The sequence below is a fragment of the Euphorbia lathyris genome, chromosome 2 (assembly GCF_963576675.1).
Source record: "Euphorbia lathyris chromosome 2, ddEupLath1.1, whole genome shotgun sequence".
Taxonomy (NCBI): Eukaryota; Viridiplantae; Streptophyta; class Magnoliopsida; order Malpighiales; family Euphorbiaceae; genus Euphorbia; species Euphorbia lathyris.
Genome location: NC_088911.1, coordinates 20,714,153 through 20,735,259, shown reverse-complemented (window position 1 = coordinate 20,735,259; position 21,107 = coordinate 20,714,153). Strand labels below are relative to the sequence as shown.

Below are 21,107 nucleotides of genomic sequence, written 5' to 3'. Positions count from 1 at the left end.
CTTATTTTTGCTTAGTTCAGGGACCTAATTGATGATTTTAATAGTTAAGATCATAGTTGACTTTGAAATTATAATTTAAGGGGTCAAATGAATATTATGCCTTTTTTTAATCCTGGGAGATGCAAAGCAACGTCGTTTTGCATCTATTAGAATGAAGAAAAATTCTTTACATAAAAAGTGTTTCAATTTTGACACTTCTTTTGCAACACTTCGTAATTAGTGTTCCAAAATATCATAGTTATATAAGTTTGACATGTCATTTGCAACATTTTATAAACTGTGTTGCAAAAGATCCAACAAAATCATAAATAGTGCAACACATTACAAGCAACACATTTGTTTTACGTTGCAACAGACCATCTATGGAGTAGTGAATCTTAGCAACTGAGTATAACAAGAGTACCTTCCTCTATACCTCTACTCAATCCTAATCTCTCACTGAGTACTATAACCGAGTACTCAGCCTCTCCTTTCTAATCTCTAGAAATGATAAGTGTTTGTCCTAAACAATGATTGCTAAGACACCTTAGATGATTGAATAATCACTCTAGACTTTTACACAAATATATGAAATGCAGTGTAAGATTACTTTGCTTCTTGCTTGCAGAACTTGTGTAGAAATTTGGTCAGCGTAATGGCTTGATCAAGTTCTGTGTAGAATGAAGCTTCTGATGGCACTATTTATAGAGACGTCTTGAGGCATCGGTCATTTCGAATTTCGAAATAACCGTTGGAGGGAAACGGCTTCCTGTCGTTGTCATCCTGACCTGCTCAGAGCTATCGGCCAATCAGATTTGTGTATCTTCTGTCCTCGATCAGCTTTTGGTCAGCTCGGCAGAGTGTCTCACTATTTATGGTAAAGTCAACTGGACAGCATACTGTGTCGTCTGAACTTTACCCAAAGTGGAAATACTTTATCTGGAAGTTTTCCTTAGCCAGCTGTTGTCTTGTACGCTTTGTCGAATCAACTCAGCAGCTTCGTTCCGAAGTTGTTCCCTGAAGGTCTTCTAGATCCTTCTCTCGCTGAGTTGCATTTTGTACACAGCGACATCGTTTTGACAAACGCGGGCCGAGTTGTCTTGAGTTGTTTGACTTGGGCTTTGACTTTCGTATTGGGCTTGGGCCTTTTAATCCTTATGTCTTATAATCAATTTAACTCAACATTGAACAAACACATTAGTAGAATAAATTAAAGCATTTAAACTTAGTGTGTTTAGAATATGTTTTTAATTACACTTAAACAATTTTGTCAAATCAAAATTATGTGGAAAGGTGTTTCAACAGTTACTATGTGATCTATGTGGTCTAAATGTTCAGTTCTTTCTTGTCGTGCAGGTCCCGGAGATCCCCGTGTCAGCATGGACTTTGATCCAAACGAATTTGGTGTTGGCCTCGACACTGCGGAGGAAGCTTTTGCTGTTGCTTCCGGATCCCTGGCGTCGTTTTCTTCGCTCGAAAATGCGAACCAGGTGGTTCAGAGCATGGGGGGCGTGCTCTCGGTGCATGAGGACCTCGAGGTTGCTGGAGACGTTCCGCAAGGGATGCCCGTGGAGGAGCAGGAGGCTGAGCAAACTGCTGAGGTGAAGGCTGTGGAAGAGGAGCAGGTTGAGAAACAACTTCAAAGGCCCCTTACCCGGAAACGTAAGAAAGACAAGGGTAAGGTCGTTGCTGGGATGGAGAGTGACCAAGTTCGTGCTGGAGATGATATTGGTGGAGAAACCGACATCTCTAAGCGAGCGTGCACCGAGGGTGGTTCCGATCTTGGAACAGGGATGATGGATCGCATATGCGACCATCCAGAAATGATGAAGAGAATGGACGACAAGATTGCCAAGTTCCGCGAGTATGTTATGGGCTTGTCGGTCCATTCGAATATGGCGACATCTGAACTAGCTCGGGCGATGGCTCGCATAGCTAAGGTCCCCGGGGAAGTTGTCCAAATGGATGGTGTGTCCAAGATGAACCTCGGCGTGGAGACCCTATCAGCGCTTGGAGTGGTAAGCTCTCTTGACCTGCTCGCCTAAATTTGTTTCTAAACACTGTACACTGAGTTATACTATTTTAATGCAGGCCATTCAAAATGCTAACACTGTCTTTGACATGTGTGTAAATGACGAGAACCTGTTTCGGGACATGGAGCAAAGCCTGCGGAACGCGGTGAAGGATCTGGAGACGGTAAATGGGAAAGTGGCCGCCGTCGGGGAGCTGTTGGAGCGCCGAGAGGATGAGATTGCCATGCTGGCCGAGAAGCTAAAGCTTGAGACAGGAGGCAGGGTGGAGTTGGCGAAAAAATTGAAGCTTGATGTGAAGAAAATTCGTTCCTATAAAGTTATGCTCAAGTTCGCCACCCTATGGACTCGCCGAATGAAGGAGAAAAGTGACGAGAGAGCTAAGCAAGCCACCGCGCTGGACGAGGAGAATGAGAAGCTGAGGCGAGAGCTTGAAGCTGCTTGGAAGGAGGCCAGCGAGCTGCGTGCTCTTGCGGGTCAACGCGAGGAGAAGCTGATCAAAATGGATATGATGATGTTGATCGCTGCTGCTCACTCTGCCGGGTATGATGTGCCTCCGGAGGTTATATTTTCTCTGAATGTGTACGATAAGGCGGCCCAGGCGAAAGCCATAGAGTTCTACGGTCGATTCAAGAAGAAGTGATTGAGACTGTTCTTTTTTTTTCAAAAGTGTAATAATTTCTGTACGGTTGGTATCTTTGTGGATCTTTTTGCAGTTTAGCGTGATCATCATTCTGCACTGATTTGATTTGAGCTTGCATGATGTGTTTTTCAAGTCTTTTCCTGCTTTGCTATAAATAGGAGTCGATTTCTGCTTGTGGTTTTTGTGCATGTGGTGCTCCTATTTTAAGCACTCAAATTTCTATTTGCTCCTTTTTCTTTACTTCTAGCTTCGTTGTGATGTCACTCCGGGATGTCGTAGATTCTGCTAAGGTGCTCGAAGTTCAGAAGGCTATATCGGCAATGCCTCATCCCTACATGTATTGTCCCCCGAGGGATGATCACGAGCTGGACAAGAAAGTGCGATATGCTTCTCCTGTATGGATGAATCGGAGTTTTTCGTGGAGAAGTCGAAACGGGGAGAGTGAGAGTTCCGCACCCTATACTGGATCCACGACTGACTCATGCGAAGTTGTTATCAGCGCATTTTCTTCCACTGAGAAGAAAGTCTGGTCGCAAGATGGGATCGGGTTCCTGAACCCTGATGAGTCGGTGGTGCCCGTGACAAATCCTCATCCTGTCTGGGTTAGGCGGTTGCTAGCCGATGAACTAGACCGGGTTATGAACCTTCCTCTTATGCTGGAGAACCATCGTCTAGGGCACCATGCTTCACCGAGCCGTCCCGATGGGGTGATGTTCGTCGATCCGGTGAAACCTCGCATCGTAGTTTTTCTTGAATTCTCGAGACAGGGATTCCTGGGGCCTATACCGGCCGATCCGGCACACCGAGTGACTCATGTGGGGAAAGCATACTTGTACCATAGGCAAAACGGGCACAATACCGGCGAATGCATCGATTGGCGAGCAGTGCATCAAGCCTTTATAGACGCGGATGCCATCCTGAACCTTGACGGTATACGTGCTAACCTCGAGTGATGGCGATGTGTTTGATCTGTAGTTTTTCGTGTTTTGGCCGTTGTTGAGGCCTTTCTTCTGTTATGGACTTGTGTAATGTTTGGCTGGGTATGAAATATAAGTCTATGTGGTTTTGCTTCTTCGTGTATACCCTGAAATTTTCTTCCTTAGTGAGCGTTTAATATGTTTATCTAGTGCTGGTTAACGGGGCATGATAATGTAGTTATAACACGAGATTGTTTTGGCGGTCAAGAGACTACCAGAGGTGCTTGATGAGCCTAGTGGATAGCATTTTGATGCTTTTGCAGCGGGGGACGTAATGCAGTGTCGGCCCAGAAATTATGAACAACAAAATGTGATTGCTAGGCTAGTTCGAAAGCGATCTAGATGCCCGATAGGCCGTTGGGTAGCATATAGATGCTCTTGCAGCGGGAAACGCATCGTTGTGCCCGCTTTAGAGCAATCGATAACAATATGGGATTGTTGGTCGATTACGTAGGCAATCGAGATGCTCGATAAGCCCTTTGGATAGTATATAGATGCTCTTGCAGCGGAAAACGCATTGTTGTGCCCGCTTTAGAGCAATCGATAACAATATGGGATTGTTGGTCGATTACGTAGGCGACCGAGATGCTTGATAAGCCCTTTGGATAGCATATAGATGCTCTTGCAGTGGAAAACGCATCATTGTGTCCGCTTTCGAGCAATCGATAACAATATGGGATTGTTGGTCGATTACGTAGGCGATCGAGACGCTCGATAAGCCCTTTGGATAGCATATAGATGCTCTTGCAGCGGAAAACGTATCGTTGTCCGCTTTCGAGCAATCGATAACAATATGGGATTGTTGGTCGATTACGTAGGCGACCGAGATGCTCGATAAGCCCTTTGGATAGCATATAGATGCTCTTGCAGCGGAAAACGCATCATTGTCCGCTTTCGAGCAATCGATAACAATATGGGATTGTTGGTCGATTACGTAGGCGATTGAGATGCTCGATAAGCCCTTTGGATAGCATATAGATGCTCTTGCAGCGAAAAACGCGTTGTTGTGCCCGCTTTATAGCAATCGGTAACAATATGGGATTGTTGGTCGATTACGTAGGCGACCGAGATGCTCGATAAGCCCTTTGGATAGCATATAGATGCTCTTGCGGTGCGAGGGCCGAAAACAGGGAGTTCGCTTTCGATTCTCGTCAAGGTGAGGTTTTTCAACAAAACACAAAGAAAAGAACGAGAAACTTTGATTGATGATTTTCCTTACAAGCTATTGATAATACTTCTTCAATGTCTGGATATTCCAGCTATTGTCATAGACCAAACCGTCTAAAGAGGCGATCTTGTAAGCTCCATTGTGGAGAACGGTGTCGATCTTGTATGGTCCTTCCCATGATTGGCCGAGCTTGGCCTGAGCCAATGGGGACTGTGCAGCTGCGGCGTCTCTGAGCATAAGGTCCCCGACTTGAAAAGTGCGAGGGAGAACTCTCCTATCGTGATAACGCGCTATGTTCTGTTTATGGGCCGTGATGTGCAATAGAGCATTGAGGCGCTCTTCCTCTACTCGGTCACTAGCTTCCGCGAGCTCTGCGTTATTGTCGACCTCTTCGAAACTGGTCTGTCGGGGGGAGCGAAGGATGATTTTAGATGGTGCCATTGCTTCTGCTCCGTAAGCGAGGAAAAAAGGAGTGCGTCCTGTTCCCGAGTGAGGGGTAGTGCGGTATGACCACAATATTGCCGCAATGTGGTCGGGCCACGCCCTGCCTTGGTCGGAGAGGCGCGTTTTGATTCCTCGCAGGAGCGTCCGGTTGCTTACCTCAGTGAGGCCGTTGCTCTGAGGGTGCGCGACCGAGGTGTATCGTCCTCTGATACCCCATTCCGCGCAGAAATCGCGGAACTGACCGCAGTCGAACTACCTCCCATTATCCGTGATGAAGGAGTAAGGGACCCCGAATCGGTATATGATTGCTCGTTTGAGAAAACTGATCACGTTATCTGCTGTTATCTTGGCAATTGCTTCAGCCTCGATCCACTTTGTAAAATGATCGATCGCCACTACAACGAAGCGCTTTTGAGCTAGAGCCATCGGGAAAGGGCCGAGCAGGTCAATGCCCTACACCGCGAATGGCCAAGGTGTGATAATGCCCTTGAATGGAGCCACCAGGGCGTGATGAGTGTTGGCGTGTAGCTGACATGCCTGACAACTGCGAACTAGACGTGTTGCATCGGAATCCATCGTCTGCCAGTAGAGCCCCTGGAGCCGGGCCTTCTTCGCAATTGTTCGGGCGCCCTGATGTGAGCTACACGCCCTGGTGAATTTCTTTTAGCCAGTGATCGCCCTCCTCCTCAGATATACAGCGCAACCAGGGATGCGTGGCAGATTTCCGATACAGTAAGTCTTCATGCAGTGCATAACGCCAAGAACGTCGGACAACGAGGGACGCCTGCATCCGATCTGCGGGGAGTGTTCCGTCCTGAAGATATCTGATAATTGGACTTCTCCATCCCCCTGCCGCGACATCTGCCGGATCGATCCGTCGCGAGCTTTCTACGCGAATGGCTGGGGCCCCGACGACCTCGATGAGAGTGTTCGGGTCATTAGTCTGTTCGCCCGCTGCTAGAGCGACGATAGCATCCGCTTCCTCGTTCTCCTCTCGTGGTACCAGTATGAGGTCGAGGGCTATTCCTTTCATTTTGAGGTCGTTGATCAAAGATTTGGCGAGGGCTAAGTATTGGCACATCATCGGATCTTTCACCTTGTAGGTGCCGCTCACGTGGCTAACGACGAGCTTTGAGTCTGAGTATATCGTCAGCTGTCCGTTCACTATGGTTTTCGACAATCTAAGAGCTGCGATCAAGGCCTCATACTCTGCCTGATTATTTGTGGTTGGGAAATTGAGCCGGACGGCGTACCGCATGTGGAGATTGTTGGGTCCTTGAATGGCTATGCCAGCGCCTGCCCGTCCTGGAGCGCAGGACCCATCTATGCTCATAGTCCAAACGTCGCTGGTGCGAGCCGTAGTTCTCTTAGGGTAGGAGGTAGATGAGCCGGTGAATTCGACGATGAAGTCGGATAGTACCTGAGCTTTGATCGTCGTGCGGGGCTCAAACCGTATGTCAAACTGGGATAGCCGAACGGACCAGTCGGTGATTCGTCCGGAGACCTCTGGTTTTTGGACGACCTTTTTCAGCGGGTAATTGGTTCTGACCACAACCGTGTCTGCTTGGAAGTATGGTCTCAAACGCTCTGACGCTTGAGTTATAGCGAACAGAGCCTTTTCGACTTCGGAGTATCGGACCTCGGCTCCCTTCAACACTTTGCTCAGAAAGTAGATTGGGTAAAGCTCCGTCCCCTCTTCCTGAGTTAAAACGACTCCTACTGTTTCATCGGCGATGGTGAAGTATAGGTGAATATCCCGCTCTGGTACTGGCACCGACAGCAGTGGGGGAGTGGCAAGGAAACTTTTGATGGCATTGAACGCAGCCTGGTAGTCCACAGACCACTTAAAGGGATGCTCCTTTTTTATTGCTTTGTAAAAGGGCAAACACCGCTGTGCCGAGCAAGATATGAAACGCCCCAAAGCGATGATCCTTCTGTTGAGTCTTTGAACCCCTTGCAGGTCACGTGGTGGCTCCATTGCCAAAACTGCCTCGATCTTCGTGGGGTTAGGCTCGATGCCCTTTTTTGACACCAAGCAACCTAGGAACTTGCCGCTGCGAATTCCGAAAAAACATTTCTCCGGGTTTAGTTTAAGGTTATAGGCTCTGAAAATCTTAAATACCTCCACCAAATCTCGCGGATGGTCGCCTTCCTCGGTGCTGAGGACCACCATGTCATCGATATACACTTGTACTGTCTTGCCAATGAGATGTGCGAACATCTTATCTACCAATCGCTGGTACATGGCTCCCGCATTCTTTAACCCAAAAGGCATGACATTGTAGCAATACGTGCCTTCATGCGTAATGAAGGAGGTTTGTTTGGCGTCGGCTGGGTCCAGTGGGATCTGCTGGAACCCGGCGATAGCATCGAATTGAGACAAAATCTTGCGACTAGCAGTTTGATCAAGGAGCTGATCTATATTAGGCAGCGGGTAAGAATCCTTGGGGAAAGCTTTATTAACATTCGTAAAATCTACACACATGCGGTACTTTCCGCTGGCTTTCTTTACAAGTACAACGTTAGAAAGCCAGTCTGGATAGTTAACCTCACGAATAAACTTTACAGCTAGGAGTTTGTCAATCTCTGCCTTTACTGCGACCTGCTTGTCCTTTGCCTGTACTCGCATCTTCTGTTTTAAGGGTTCGACGGAGGGGTCGATGCTTAGCTTGTGTACTGTTTGATCAGGTGAGACCCCCGTGATGTCCTCGGTGCACCAAGCGAACACATCCGAGTGCTCTGACAGGACAGCTTTGATTTCGTTGGCCAAAGGGGACGCGAGCCTGGTCCCGATCTTTACAGTCTGGTTATCCCCGAGGACACAGTCATCGACCGGCTCGATAGGCACGGGATTGTACCCTCTCACGTCCATCAGACCGTCCTCCAGGTAGAGCGCTGTCCGAGGCTGAGTTGCCTCCCACTGCAATCTTTTGGCCAACATGCGATCTCTTTGGATGGCGATCCCTCCGTGCTGAATTGACAAGGTCAAGCACAAACCGGAGATATCAATCGTGGCTCTCAAGGCAGCCAACAGGGGCCTTTCGATGATGGCATTGTAGGACAGTGGGATATCGACCACCACCCACTCTGTAGTCTCCTCGGTTTCCTCGACTCCTTCGGCGAAAATAGTAGGCAATGTGATAACTCCCTTGACCGGGACCTCGATCTCCGACAGGCCGACTAGAGGGAAAGTTCCGGCTTTGAGGGCAGTGTGAGTATTCTTCATCGCGCGGAGTGCCATCCAGGTGAGCAGGTTCACCGAACTTCCCATGCACCCGCTGCGTTTTGAAGCCGGCGATGTTAATAGTCACAACCAGAGCCTCCGAATGGCTGGTCCGGAGGGGTGGCTGTACCGTCAAGGTCTGCCCGACTGCCTTCCTCTTACGGGAGCTCTCCGGTGGTGTGGAGAACGCTGGTACCCCCTCCCTTATAACATGTATCTCCCCATGGTACCTCGGCCGTTTTGGCTCCTCTGGTCGACCTGCTTCCCGCTGCTTCGGGCTCTGCTCCCTTTGCCTGGTCGCCTTTGGTGGCGCACCTTGCTCCGTGATCTGCTCGATCTCTCTTTGCAGCTGATAGCAGTTCTCCATGGAATGACCAGAGGATTTGTGATACTTGCAGTACTCTTTTTCTGCACGGGTCTTGTTCTTGTCGGCGGCCGAAATTTGCTGTGTGAATCGGCGAGGTTGGCTCTGAGTAGCGTAATGTACCTCCTTGCCATGGGATCGATCTCCCCGACGCTCCAAGTTTGCCCGCTCGGTCCGAGCCGGAAAAGGCATTGGGGCCTCCTTACGGGCTCGAGCTTCCTCACGTACCTCCGAGATTGGCCGGCCTTTCTCCTGCTTGTGCGTGTCTCCTCTGGCCTTGTCCCTTTCTGACTCCTCGTAACCGGCGGGCCGGTCACAGTCATCGTATCTGACAAAGGTTTGCGTCATGGTCATGAGCTCTTCGAAAGATCTTGGCATTTTCCGGAAACATTTCTGCTTAAGAGGCTCGCATGAGGTCCCTTTTGCCAGAGCGTCATGAGCCACCTCCAGGTTGAGGCCCTTAACTTGTGAGGCCATATGGTGAAACCTTGAGAGGAAGTTGCACAGAGGCTCAGTTGTTCGCTTCTTGAGCCCATTGAGGTCTGAACTGATCTTCCTAACCTTCGCTGCTGTGGAAAACCAGGAGAGGAAAAGATCTTTTAGGAGATCAAAAGAGTCGATTGATTCTGGAGCAAGTCCTCGATACCACTCCTGCGCACTAGACGAGAGGGTGGTCGGAAAGACCTTGCACATGATGTCCTCGTCCTTCGAGTATAAGTTGATGGTGCTCATGAATGATGCCATATGGTCGTTCGGGTCCTCGGTCCCTGAATACTGGGACAATCGAGGAGCTTTCCAGTCCCGTGGGAACCTTGTCTCGATGATCCTCTGCACTAGTGGCGTTTTGCTGGAGGTGATACTTCCTCCAATGACGCCACCGAGGGCCCTTTTGTCTAGAAAACGCTGGATTTTTAGTTCCAACAAGTCTTCGCTATTCACGGCCGCGCTCTCCTCACGCCGCGCTCCGCCCTCACTGGCCGTAACGGCCCCGGCTCCTCTTCCTGCGATGACCACTGGCCCCGTGGGCTCCCCTGGCAACGTCCCTTCTCTTTGTATTTCTGTCGCCTCTTTCAGGTATTGCCAGATTTTGGCGTTCTCCTCCTACAAGCTCCTTTGTTGGTCTATGATCTTCATCTGAGCCGCCGTATGAATCGCCTGGGTTGTCTGAAAACCTTACATTGCACTAATGAGTTGGGTAGTGTTGTAGGTCTCTTCTTCTTCAGGGCTCACTTCCTCCATCAGTGGCCCTAGGTTTCTGGGGGAAATTGGAACGTTCGGAGTGGAACGCTCGGCGTGCGTCATGGAGCTAGTTGCTCCCATTTCGGGTACTGTAGTCGGGGCAGATTCAGTAGGGGTCTGCATTTTGTTTGAAGCTCTGAAGTCACTTTTATTCCACCTTCACCGCACCAAATAATCTGGGAATGCGGAATAGTGATCCGGGGCTCCGTCGGGGAGGTCTTGCCTTCTCGTGGATCGGCCCTGCGCGGGGATCGGTCCCTGCGGATACTCCGAAGATTAAGACAGTTAGTTATTCTTAGAGAGCTTTTTAATCTAGTGTGAGTGAAGTAGAGAGATTATGAGTTACCTGATGTGTCCTTCTTCCTTTAATGGTCTATTTATATCGGACAGACTTGGGCCTGGGGGGCCCTCTGCTTCTCGGACGTTGGTGGGCCTCTTGGGCCTTAAGGTGATAATCCGAATCAACTAGTAAGTAGAAAAGGTTTATTATGCTTCGGTACCTGATTAGAGAAAAATATAGGACAAAGATATAAACGAGCGGATTGAGCAATAATATGAGCCTCTTCATTAGTTTGTCTCTGAACGAATTTGACTAAGTTGAGTTATTTAGAAGAAGCAAGGATCGATACGGACCAATCAAGACACCGAACTCCGACTGATCTTCATTACTAGAATAGATAGCATCAACAACAATTTTAGCATTGGTCTCACAAATAACCTATTGGTACCTTGATCCGCAACCCACTCCATTACTTGAATCAACGGCAAAACCTCACCCTCTTTTATTTCCAGCACAAAGAATAGCCCCAGGACCCACTTCAGCAGATATTGAAAAAATGCAACGTCCGTATTGCATTTGTAAAAGAGCGAAGGAGGAGGATGCTAAACTTGGCAGCTCGTAACCTGTTGGGCAGAGAAGTGCAGTTGCCGAATTTATTTCGTCCGTAACCAACAACATGTATCCATTTATTTATTGATGAAATTTTAATATACAACAGAATGGGTGTGTTGTATACTTGAAGCTAGGGAAACATTCACATGTGTGATTGTGTGAGAGATAAAAATAAAAACTTAAACTTATTGTTCAATGGTTCATTTTGACTCACCTTTTTTGTATTAAGCCGTCCAGGTCTTCCATGGTTTTGCTCTCAGGGATGGACGTAATAAAATGTTCCGCAAACTCATTTTCCATCTGATTGAGCATCTAAATGGGTTTAGGGCGGAGTTAGTCATACCAATATACGACAGACTCTTTGAGTGTTGTGGTAAGGAGTCTTCACATGAGTACAATTGTGGCACTAGTGGTTTCCAAGGCTCTTCATAAATTCTTAACATGTACGATCAGATCCATTAACCATTATACTCCTTCAATATATGATATTTGAATCCTCTGGACATAGTTGTCACAATATCTGCACAAAGTGGCTTATTCCTTGTGGGATCTGCTGAGGTCGAAGGAATATCGGCGGATGGTGGTATTATGAAACTATTCAGCTGAATCATCGTGCAAATTTTTAAATCCACCATCACCATACAAATTTGATGTGAAAAGATTTATATTGAGCTAGAAGGGTCTTTCAAGTGCTTGAAATAAGACATAAAATGGGCAAAGAGGGTCCACGAGTCGATGGCCCCGCTCCATTGCCTACGTCAGTGATGAGAATAGCTACTGAGTAATATAAAAATTTAGGTGAGCAATACAAATGAATTTAGTATCTTTTATGTACTGTGTACCTTGTATTTATAAAAGAACTAGGTTATGCGTTCTAAATGTGAGCAGAGAGTCATGTAACCGCCAATTAATGGTAAGGTTAGAAACAGTTATAACGGTTGCATCTGATTTCACCAATCACGACGTTGTATGCGAGTAAAAATGTGCTTTGATATTGGGACTCATTTGATTGGTGACGTAGCCCTAGTGATTACTGATACCGGAGGAGTTACCTTTTTAATCTACATTGATGAATTATTTGATATCAAATGGTATAGATTTTAGAGGGCATTTTTTCAAACATCATTAATTAATAAAAAAATCAAGATGTATATTTTCAAATTATATTGGGTGATAAGAATGTCAAAAATTGCAAAATGGCTAAAATATAAAACTTACATATGAAAAAAAAAAAAAAAACCAAATTTCATTGCTGGAACTTAACTGTACAATTTATTAGATTGTTAGGCTTCAAATTATATTAAAATTACATTATTTTATAACTGAAACTAAACATACCTTCCCCTAGTACACATAAGCTTAAATTTTAAAGTTATCACATTTAATAAACATGAGAATTTGCAGATTACAAGTTACATATAATATAAACATAAAATAAACCAAATAGGATTGCTTTGCAGATTTCAAGGAAATGCACATGGCAAGTGCAAGTAACAAGGTTTGACTTCAAGTAATTTTCAAATCATCAACATTTGTCTCCATAATAACTAAACAATAATTAATTATCCTAAACAGCTGAATAACTATGATTAACAACAGTAAACCCCCCATCAATAACCAAATTATGCCCACTAATATATCCAGATTCATCAGAAGCAAAAAACAGAGCAGCCTCAGCAACATGTCTTGTCTTCAAAACAACTCCCTTCAAATTCGAAACACAACTCGTATTAGCCTCAACCTGATCCGGTTCCAAATCATAAGCCTTACAAGATAACGGCGTCGCAACTCCAAACGGCGAAACACTATTAACCCTAATCCCAAACCCCCCAAGCTCACTACAAGCCGTTCGGACCAGACCTAGAACCGCATGTTTCGATACAGTGTAAGCGTGCGGTCCTGCTCCTCCGATCGAAGATGCTACACTCGTTGTGCATATTATAGATCCACGTGTCCTCTTCTCCACCATTGCTCTGCCCGCGTGTTTTATTGTGGCGGCGACACCTCGTACGTTTGTCGCCATTGTGTTGTCGAAACCTTGTATGTCGAGCTCTAATATGCCTGTTAATGGTCCTATGATTCCTGCGTTGCTAAATAGAACATCGATTTTTCCGTATTTGGATACGATGAAGTTCACTGTTTCTTCCACTTGTTTCTCGTCTCTTACATCGCAGTGGTGGTAAGTAGCTTTGTCTGTGTTTAAGGATTGGATCACTTTCTGTCCTAATTCGTCTTGTACATCGGCTCCGACGACAATGGCGCCGTGTTCGATGAATAATCGCACTGTTTCTTCGCCGATTCCGCTGGCTGCTCCGGTGATTAGTGCGACCTTACCATCTAGCCTGAAACATGATTAGATTATATAGAATCAGACAATTAAATGTAAGTTAAGATCTAATTAGTTAGGATTGAAGTTAAGGAAAGCACTAATGGACAGGTCTTACCTTAGTTTGGACATTGTTGAAATTGTGATTTGGTCTTGTTCATGCACTCTTATATATGTCTGTCTGCGCGAATTGGGTCCCTGGATCCATCTTCTCCGTAAAAGTTTAATGCAAAGCTCGAGATAGTGACGTGTTAATAAAGTTAGTATGGTTTATTAAAAATGTGAATTTGTAAGGTTTTATACCGTTTTACACCATGTACTTACGCCTTAATTTCTCAATTGGAATTATTTTCATACATCAACTTATCAATTTGGATTTCCAACACCTTTACTCACCTTTATTTTATGATTTAGCACCCTTTCTATTAAAAATTAGAGTTGATTAGGGATGTGGGCCTGGCCCAAATAAAGACCCATCAGGCCCACTAACGGTGCCTACAAATACCTGAATATCATAATTAAATAAAAAATTACAATTAAGTCATATCACCAAATTTAATTTTTAATATATCATTAATCTTTATATATTATGATTTTACACCATAATTTAAAAATTCTAGACTCCAATTCATAAATCATAAACCTTAGAAAATATATTATAGACTTCTAATTTATAAATTCTAATCCTTAAAATATATTAAAAGTACTGATTTTACTAATTTGATATAATCCAAAATTATGACTTGACATAGTAGTAAATAGTTTTTAAAAGATGAATTTCTGTGTAATTTTCTCTAAATACAACTTAAAGACCTCTCATAAAGATATATATGTATGTATGTATGCACTCTCTCTCTATAACATCAATTCGCACCACGCATATTTAAGTACTAACTTGATCGTCGGAGTGTATCTAGAGACCGATCCCCTCACAGTGACGTTGACCCCGCCTAGGACACCTCAGAACCGCTTCAAGGACATCCCCCAGTTATTATTCAGTCTCATATCTAATTATTTGGTGTGGTGAACGTGGACTACAAGTAATTTTGGAATTTCAGGAAAATGGAAAGCCCGGCTGAAGCTACGCCTTCGAAAGAAATGCTAACCGGCGGAGCAAGCTCTATAACGAACGAGCACCGATCCGCTCCTACCGTCCCCGGTTTCCCCAAGGAACCAGGAGCCCTTATTGGAAGAAGTGGACCTAGCGGGAGAAGAAGCGTACAACACGTAGCAGCTCCTCAGTGCGATTCGCGATTTTGAGGCGGCGCAGACAGTTCAAACCGCAGCTCAGATGAAGATCATCGAACAGCAAAGAGACCTACAGCACGAAAATGCCAAAATCTGGCAATACCTCAAGGAAACTACAGGGCCCTTGAGCTCGAGGTCGGAAGCGGGTGGATCTAGAGCAGCAGTTGTGCCTTTAGAGACCTCGCCAACAGTCCTAGAAATGGCACCACCCCCGCCGATCAACCAAGCTGTGGGGACTGAGCTCACTTCCACCGCAAATATTGAGGAACTCTTGGAATCGAAGATCCAATGCTTCCTGGACAAAAGAGCCATTGAAAGAGTGATGGGAGGCAGTGTGACATCCAGCAAAACCTCGTTGGTCCATCGAATCATAGAGATCCAGTTTCTGAGAGACTGGAAGGCACCTCGCTTGGCATAATATACAGGGACGGAGGACCCCAATGACCATGTGGCCTCCTTTATAAGCACCATAAACCTCTACTCTAAAGATGAGGATATTATGTGTAAGGTATTTCCCACCACACTCTCAGGAAGCGCACAGGAGTGGTACCGAGGGCTCGCACTAGAGTCCATCGACTCGTTTGATCTGCTAAATGACTTATTCCTTTCAAGATTCGCTGCTGCGGCCAAAGTCAGAAAAAATAGCTTCGATCTCAGCGGCCTCAAACAGCGAACGATGGAGCCACTACGTAACTTCCTATCGAGGTTCCATCACATGGCTTCGCAGGTCAAAGGCCTCAACCTAGAAGTGGCCCACGATGCTTTGTCAAAAGGAACTTCATGCAAACCCCTTAAGTAGAAGGGTTTCCGAAAGATGCCCCGGTCTTTTGAAAAGCTAATGACCATGGCCCAGACCTTTGTGTGGTACGATGACTGCGACCGCCCCCCGGGCTATGAGGAGCCAGAAAAAGACAAGTCCAGAGGAGACAGCAAAAGGGAAGAGAAAGGCAATGCCTCAACCGAGACATGTGAACTCGGGAGATGGCATAGAGATGAGGCCCCAATGTCGTACCAACCACACGGAGAGCCAGTGGCTCAAGATAGGAGAAGTGAGAGACCGCACGGAAGGGAGGTACACTATGCCTCACACCCCAGCCCGAGGAAGCACGGACGCCAACTGTCATCGACCGATAAAGGCAAATCTCGCATTGAAAAAGAGAATTACTGCAAGTACCACAAATCCTCCGGACACTCAACTGAAAAGTGTCACCAACTACAGAAGGAGATTGACAACATCATGGAACAATGGGCTCCTTCGAAGCCTTTCAGGCAGCGAGAGCACAGTCCGAGGCAGAGGGATCCTGCCAGGGCAGAGGACGCAAAAAGGCTGAGATATCAGGGGAATTCACGTCATCAGGGAGGCAGCCCCCGCACACAGTGAGACCTTAGGCACATCCTGTAAGAGAAAAGCGGTAGATGAAACGCTAACACTGCAACCCCCTCTCCGAACCCCTCAGTCTGAGGCTTTGGTGGTCACCCTCAACATCGCCAACTTTAGTGTTTATAGAATCTTAGTGGACACGGAAAGCTTTGTCAACTTGCTCACCTGTGCTGCTCTGAGTGCCATAAAGAGCGTCGGTGAAGCCATACGAGCAGGCAGCTTCCTCCTAGTCGGGCTCTCCGAGATTGAGGTCCCGATCAAGGGAGTCATCTCGTTACCTATAATCCTATCTAAAGGCGAAAATAAGGTCGAATGGGTGGCTGAGCGGGTGGTGGTTGACCTTCCCTTGGCATATAATATGATCCTAGGGAGACCTCTACTCGCCCCAGTCAAAGCCACCGTCAACATCTCCGATCTCAGCCTCACCCTGCCCTGCTGTGAAGGCTCAATCACCATAAACGGCGACATGTTGCTGGCCAGAAAGATTCAATGGCATGCTACACTGCCTCGCGTAATGATGTACTTAGATAATGACCTCATGGACATGAGAGGGTACAATCCCACCCCCATCGAACCTGTGGTCGACTACCAACTTGGGTATGGGCGGAGAGTGAAGATCGGCACCCACATGGTGCCTGGCCTTGAAGAGGCCGTCAAGGCAGTCCTCTCCAAGAACACAGACGTCTTCGCTTGGAGCACCGAGGACATCATATGAGTGTCTACGAACCTGGCCACCCACAAGCTTGACATCGACCCAACTTTCGCGCCCATCAAGTAGAACAAGTGTCTACAGGCCATGGACAAACAAGCAGTAGTCGGGGTAGAAATCCACAAAGTCCTAGTTGTAAAATTCATTCGGGAGGTGTATTACTCAGATTGGCTTTCTAAAGTAGTACTTGTAAAGAAACCCAACGGGAAGTATCGCATGTGTGTAGATTTTACCGATATGAATAAAGCTTATCTTAAGGATTGTTATCCCCTGCCTAATATCGACCAGCTCGTCGATCAGACAGCTAGTCACAAAATTTTGTCGTAATTCGACGCCATTGCGGATTTCCAATAGTTCCCAATAGACCCCGGGGATGTGGAAAAGACCTCCTTCATCACTCACAAATGGACTTATTGTTACAATGTCATGCCATTCGGACTAAAGAATACCGGAGCAACCTCATCGGCAAGACGGTCTAGGTCTACATCGATGATATGATCGTGCTCAGTACCAACGAACACGACCACCCACGAGAATTGGTTGAGGTATTTACCATCTTTCATAACTACAACCTCAAACTGAACCCGGAAAAATGTTTCTTCGGAATCCAATCGGAAAAGTTCCTAGGCTACGTAGTCTCGGAAAAAGGGATCGAGCCTAACCCTCTGAAGGTCAAAGCAATCTTGGGCATGCGACCTCCCCGCAACCTCAAGGAAATACCGAGGCTCCACGGCCGCTTGATCGCACTAGGGTGTTTCATTTCTTACTCGGCCTGGCGCTGTTTACCCTTTTACAAGGCCCTAAAAAAGGAGCACTCGTTCCCCTGGTCGACAGACTGTCAGATGGCATTCGACGCTATCAAAAGCTTCCTCACTACCCTGCCATTATTGTCAGCTCCGACTCCAGGAGAAGACCTCCATCTTTACTTCACCATAGCAGAAGAAGTCGTTGCGGTAGTACCAGCACAATCGAGGAGAGATGAGGTTTTCCCAATCTATTGTTAATGGTGTTTTTAACAAGATGCATACCCCAAAGGTGATAATAGAAACTAGAGTGGGTGAGGCCCAAAACCGAAAGGATATGGCTGAGCTTGTATACAAGTATTTACTTAGCCAATTTCTCTTTGTGTCTCTAAGTTGAAGAAGCCTATTAAAAAATGTTGATTCCCATGAATACAATTTCAGAACTCTCATGCTCTTAAAGTTTCTGAAGTTGCCTTAATTCTAGAATCCTTAGATTCCATTATCCTAGAGTGAAGCTTTTCCTGCTTATTAGCCAAGGGAGTATTGCTCACCATTACTAAAATTGTGGAAGAAAGAGCAACCAATGAAGGGGCAGCACCAAGATTTATGTAAAGAATTATAAGGGCTAAAAAGACCTAAAGTGGTAGCAGCCAAACTCCATGGATGTTCCAGCAGAAATCTCCAATTCTCTCCACATCCACATTGATCATATTTACTATTTTGCCACTACTGGAGCCAACATATTTGACTGATAGAGATTTCTTGTAGATCATTACAATTAGCGTTGCTCTTACTCGTATGCCAATCCTCTGAGCTCTGAAATACCACCGTCTTTGAGTTAATGATTCTATAGTCTTTGAGAGGAGGAAGATGGATGCGAGAATAAACCCATAGAGATAGCTCGAATCATCATGTTTCTCAGATAAAAAACTCACAAATCGTGTTATCAGAAGAGGACCCATATAGGAGGCAAGCGCATTAATGCTTGCAAAAGATGAAAAGTAGCAGTTCAAAAATATGGGACAAAATCTGCTTTCAAAACAGAATCCGAAGAGTAAGAAAACAACAAGTTACCTGCAAATATCCCATTTATGATCAAAGATTTCCTCACAAAAATAAAAAATGGCCATTGGCAAGTTAAAGGTCTTAGTCTTCCTTTTCCCAAGAGATTCTTCAAGCAATGACGAAGCATGCTTTGCTATTTCTGATTGTGGAACTTCTGGTATATGAGACAGTTCCAGTTTTTGCCTTCTTCCCCTACTAAACAGTGGATTCAGCCATTGGAATGTGATTTGGCTCCAAATCCCAGCATTAGCCAAGCTAGTTGAATTGATTTCATGATCTTTTACAAGCAAAGATTCTTCAACATCACTTTGCATCTTATTACAACTACCACTATACTTTAAACTATGGAAGCAAAGTAGTATTGACAACGGGAAGGAAATGAAATCAACAATGTAGATTTCATTGTTGAATTCAGGAAATGGAACAGAAAAATCGACGGAGGTGAAATGGGTAAGCAAGTAAACGGAGAAAGAAAGTGAGTAGAAAATGCAGGAAAACACCCACCAAAGAATCAGCACTAAAGGCCACTTATTACGCTCTCTTAACACTGTTCGTTTACAATAGATTGAAATAGCAGTAGCTAAACTCCATGTTAGAGAAAATAAGATGAAACCATAATCAATAATCTGATTACTCCAAAACTCATATAGCCCAAAACCAAAACTGAGAGACGTCGAAATCAAGAAATTACAGACAACAATAATGGTAACTCTGGTAGAACGGGAAAATGAAGATTGTTCCATCCTTGAGAAAGCCCTTTTTGTGATATCACATGTCGCAGAGCGGCTACGGTCATATTTTTAGGGCCACACCATCATAATGAAGACCAACCACCTATTGAAAAAGGCAGTGAAAAACCTAAGGTCTCGGGGAGGATCACGAACTGGTCAATCCGGCTCTCCCAGTTCGACATCTGTTTCGAGCCAAAAACCACTATCAAGGCACAGGTACTCTCGGACTTTATCCTCGAATTCACAGGACCCCCTGCTGTCACGAAAGCCTTGCCAACCACTACGCCGCCAGCCAATCAATGGAGTATGAGCATCGATGGGTCGTGTGGACCGGGGCGAGCAAAGGCGGGCATCGCAATTAGAGGCCCCCACAATCTTCATCTCCAATGCACCGTTTGACTTGATTTTTCGATAACAAACAACCAAGCGGAATACGAAGCCTTAGTAGCAGCTCTAAAACTAGCAAAAACATTGGTAACTGGACACCTCACAATCTATTCAGGCTCCAAACTCGTAGTATGTCACGTCAATGGCCCCTACAAGTCCAAGGACCCGATCATGGCCCTCTACCTCGCATGAGCGAGAGCCCTCATCCTCGAGCTCATCGCAAAGGAGGTCGTCTTCTCCCTCCTCCTCATCCCTCATGAGGAAAATGAGGAAGCAGATAGCATTACCGCTTTGGCCGCGGGAGAGCAATCTAGTGATGCTCATACTCTCATCGAGGTAGCATCAACCCCCCGCAATTCAAACGGAGTCCTCTCTCCACATCGACGAAGCGTACATGGCAGCAGTAGGGTGGAGGAGCGATATAATCAAATTTCTCTAAACGGACTGCTCCTAGAAGACAGAACGCAGGCATCATTGGTCGTTCATACATTCCTGGAGATATGCCCTCCACGACGGGGTACTCCATCGCAAGGCATCCTCCCAGCCTTGTTTAAAGTGTATATTGGAGGAGCAAGAGATCATTGCCTCAAGGAGATACACCATGATGTTTGTGGCTCCCACCAGAGGGCTCAAACCATCGCAAAAAAGGCTTGGCTCTAGGGGTTATACTGGCAAACTATGGACTCAGATGCAAATAAGATCGTGTGGAGCTGCCAAACATGCCAAGTCCATGCCAACACCTACCACGCGCTCGGAGCCCTCTTTAAAGGAATTATCACACCATGGCCTTTCTCCATATAGGGAATTGACTTATTAGAGCCTTTTCCTCTAGCCCTGGCTCAAAAGCGTTTTGTAGTAGTGGCAGTAGACCACTTCACCTAGTGGGTCGAAGCCGAGGCAATCGCCAAGAAAACATCGGCAAACGTCATATCTTTTGTCAAAAGTACGATCGTCTATCATTTCAATATCCCACACTCATTCATAACGGACAGCGAGAGACAGTTCGACTGCGGAGAATTTCATGATTTCTGCTCAGCTTGGGGGATCAAGAACTGTTGTCCTCTGAAGTGACTCTAGCAAGTGTACTAGATACAAGTAATAAAGTGATAAGTCAAGTATCGTCTCCACAGGGATTGAGATCCAATTATATGAGAAAATCATTGCTGAACAGTGTGTGTGTGAGTAAAGTTATCTTCGTAGTTGGATTGATTGTTTGAGTGTGGTCAGTTAAGATAAAAGAGTGCTAAAGTTATGTAGGATATGACAAATAGAAGACAGTTTAAGGGATAAAACATGCTAGACACTTCCGAACAGGTTGTGCAAGACTATACAACTCTCCAATGAATTTATTACATTACCAATGAAGTCAAAGTATCAGCTTTAATGCCCACTTAAGTCAACTTTCGTGTGTTCTTAAGCTCCTAAGATTTACTAGAGCCAATAGAATCCTAAAGGAACTTTCTCTCTTGCATTAAGATCAAAGCTGCATTTCCGTTAGGAAAACCTTTGACACAACCATCTAACATGTCTGCTTCGAGGTTGTGAGATTGATAGAGAT

General features: G+C 45.8%; 1 protein-coding gene across 1 annotated transcript; it reads right to left on the bottom strand.

Annotated features, from left to right (window-relative positions):
• Nucleotides 1-12,371: 12,371 nt before the first annotated feature.
• Nucleotides 12,372-13,604, bottom strand: LOC136220401 (short-chain dehydrogenase reductase 3b-like). Its single transcript, XM_066008223.1, has 2 exons — nt 13,404-13,604; nt 12,372-13,301 (listed from the first exon to the last, which is right to left on the bottom strand). The coding sequence occupies exons 1-2, from the start codon at nt 13,415-13,417 to the stop codon at nt 12,527-12,529; spliced, it is 789 nt and encodes a 262-aa protein (XP_065864295.1). The 5' UTR covers nt 13,418-13,604; the 3' UTR covers nt 12,372-12,526.
• Between the last annotated feature and the right edge of the window lie 7,503 nt (nt 13,605-21,107).